Raw genomic sequence first — 1,893 nt, forward strand, 5'->3', positions numbered from 1 at the left:
ACCATAGTTTCTCCATACACCCACAGTGTTGCTGGTTCATTTTGACCCAAATTATTATATAGTATTTAAGTGCAACTTTGAACCGGTAAGCATATAGCACTTGAAAATAAAGTATTTGCATATGACAAATGGAATATTTACGGAATTCAATAGTTTTTTTTTGTAATTGATTAATTTATATTATTGGGTCAAAATGACCTAAACACATTATATGAAGGTGTAAATTCCAAACACTGGAGAATGGTTAAAAGAGAAACAAAAGAAAATTCTCCTTACACTCATACACGGCATTCACAACGAGATGAATTGCCATCGAATAGAAGTATATGTATAATAACTATATAGTAGATCCTTACTGATCTAGGAGTCCAAATTTTGGGGAGTAATATCGTCACATCCATGTTTCGATGCATCGGAAAAACTAAAATCGATGCTAAAATACATCACCAGAAAAACATCGATATATCGATGATTTGCAATGTTTCAAAATTTGTTAGATTTTAGTCACAATAAAAAGAAAATGTAATAGTTCTCATTCCCATTCAATTAGAAAAATACTTACATACCGATGTATTTCCCTGCATTCCTATAAATATATGTATGTAATGCATGCCGACGTAAGTTCGCTGAGCCTAAAGTGCCAAGGCCCAATTTCGTTGAGATTTCAACGCAAAGCATTTTTAATATCGAAAGATAAGAGTACCCTCGCAATTTCTGAATGTTCCTCAAAAGAATAAGTTATAAAATTCATGCGGAGTCAAAAAATTTTAGGAGCATCATGGGTAAGTTGAATTCAAGTCTGAGTCACACCAAAGTCGATGTTAAAAGATCGTTGAAACTGGCATCGATGAGTATCGTCAATTTAGCGATTATAGGAAATTGTAAACATCGATGGCAAAAATCGATTTTTGAACCGATATTATCGATGTTTCAAAAATATATACTATACCCAACCGAAACTTTATAAATTGAGATTGAAACTTAGCTATAGCATAGCGAAGATTAGTGACTAGTTTCTAATTTTTTACGATCTATTAAAATTCCTTGATCTATCATAGTACGCATTATTAATTATATATAATTGTATATTTTGCTTGATGATTTTATGTGAAAACTTTCTTACGCTATTTTTGAAAATGAATTTGTTATGCTATACATATTTAACGATGTGTAATTGGGACATGAAAACATTCGGTTTCTTTTTTCTGCGTAGGGCGATAAGTTTTTGTACGATTAGTTGAGTACATCAAAAACATCACCATCATGATCGTCTTCATTACCACCACTATCAACTTTATCCTCGTCCTTCTCGTCATCGTCTTCATTACCACCACAATCATCCTTATCCTTCATTAGCAGCATCCTCGTCTTCGTCACTTAAATAATCCGCATAAAGATCAGAATCATCGTTGTTATCGTTGTCATCACCGTTATCCTTATAATTGTCCTCATCATATTCACTACTGTCGTATTCTTCTTCACTATCTTCTGCTCCTAAGCTATCGTCTTCATCTCCATTATCTTCTTCTGATCCACTATCTTCGTTTGCCGCGCTATCTTCTTCTGCTGCTACTCGTACGGCCTCTTCTGCTTTCAATGTATTCGATGATTCCTTAGAAGGAAGTTTTATAGGGCGTACATTGCTTTCTGCGTCCAGAGTTGCCGCCCACGTGTTGGAAATCGCCAAGCAGGAAATGGTAAATACTAAAAGCAGTTTCATTTTTGTATTTTTTTTTTTATGTCTTTACTATGAGAAATAACAAAATATCTTGACTTTTGTCAAAGGCTCAACATAAATTAATGTAAAATATATTCTTCGAGCTAATCTTTTTATATTGTTGCGTACTCAAATCGCGTAACCTTGTAACGCAGATTACATCCGACTTTTTGTTT

The 1,893-nt window shown here is 33.6% G+C and overlaps 1 protein-coding gene across 1 annotated transcript; it reads right to left on the reverse strand.

The window, feature by feature from the left end:
• Positions 1-1,342: 1,342 nt before the first annotated feature.
• LOC118734465 (phosphopantothenoylcysteine decarboxylase subunit VHS3-like) lies at positions 1,343-1,720 on the reverse strand. The gene has a single exon (XM_036464184.1). It carries the CDS (start codon positions 1,718-1,720, stop codon positions 1,343-1,345), a length of 378 nt encoding a protein of 125 aa, XP_036320077.1.
• Positions 1,721-1,893: the final 173 nt, after the last annotated feature.

This window comes from Rhagoletis pomonella, unplaced genomic scaffold (genome assembly GCF_013731165.1).
Source record: "Rhagoletis pomonella isolate Grant_MI unplaced genomic scaffold, Rhpom_1.0 Rhpom_scaffold_00002, whole genome shotgun sequence".
Classification (NCBI taxonomy): Eukaryota; Metazoa; Arthropoda; class Insecta; order Diptera; family Tephritidae; genus Rhagoletis; species Rhagoletis pomonella.

Bases quoted from the DNA above. Each gene is read 5' to 3' on its own strand.
- LOC118734465 (XM_036464184.1), bottom strand. From the start codon at position 1,720: ATGAAACTGCTTTTAGTATTTACCATTTCCTGCTTGGCGATTTCCAAC.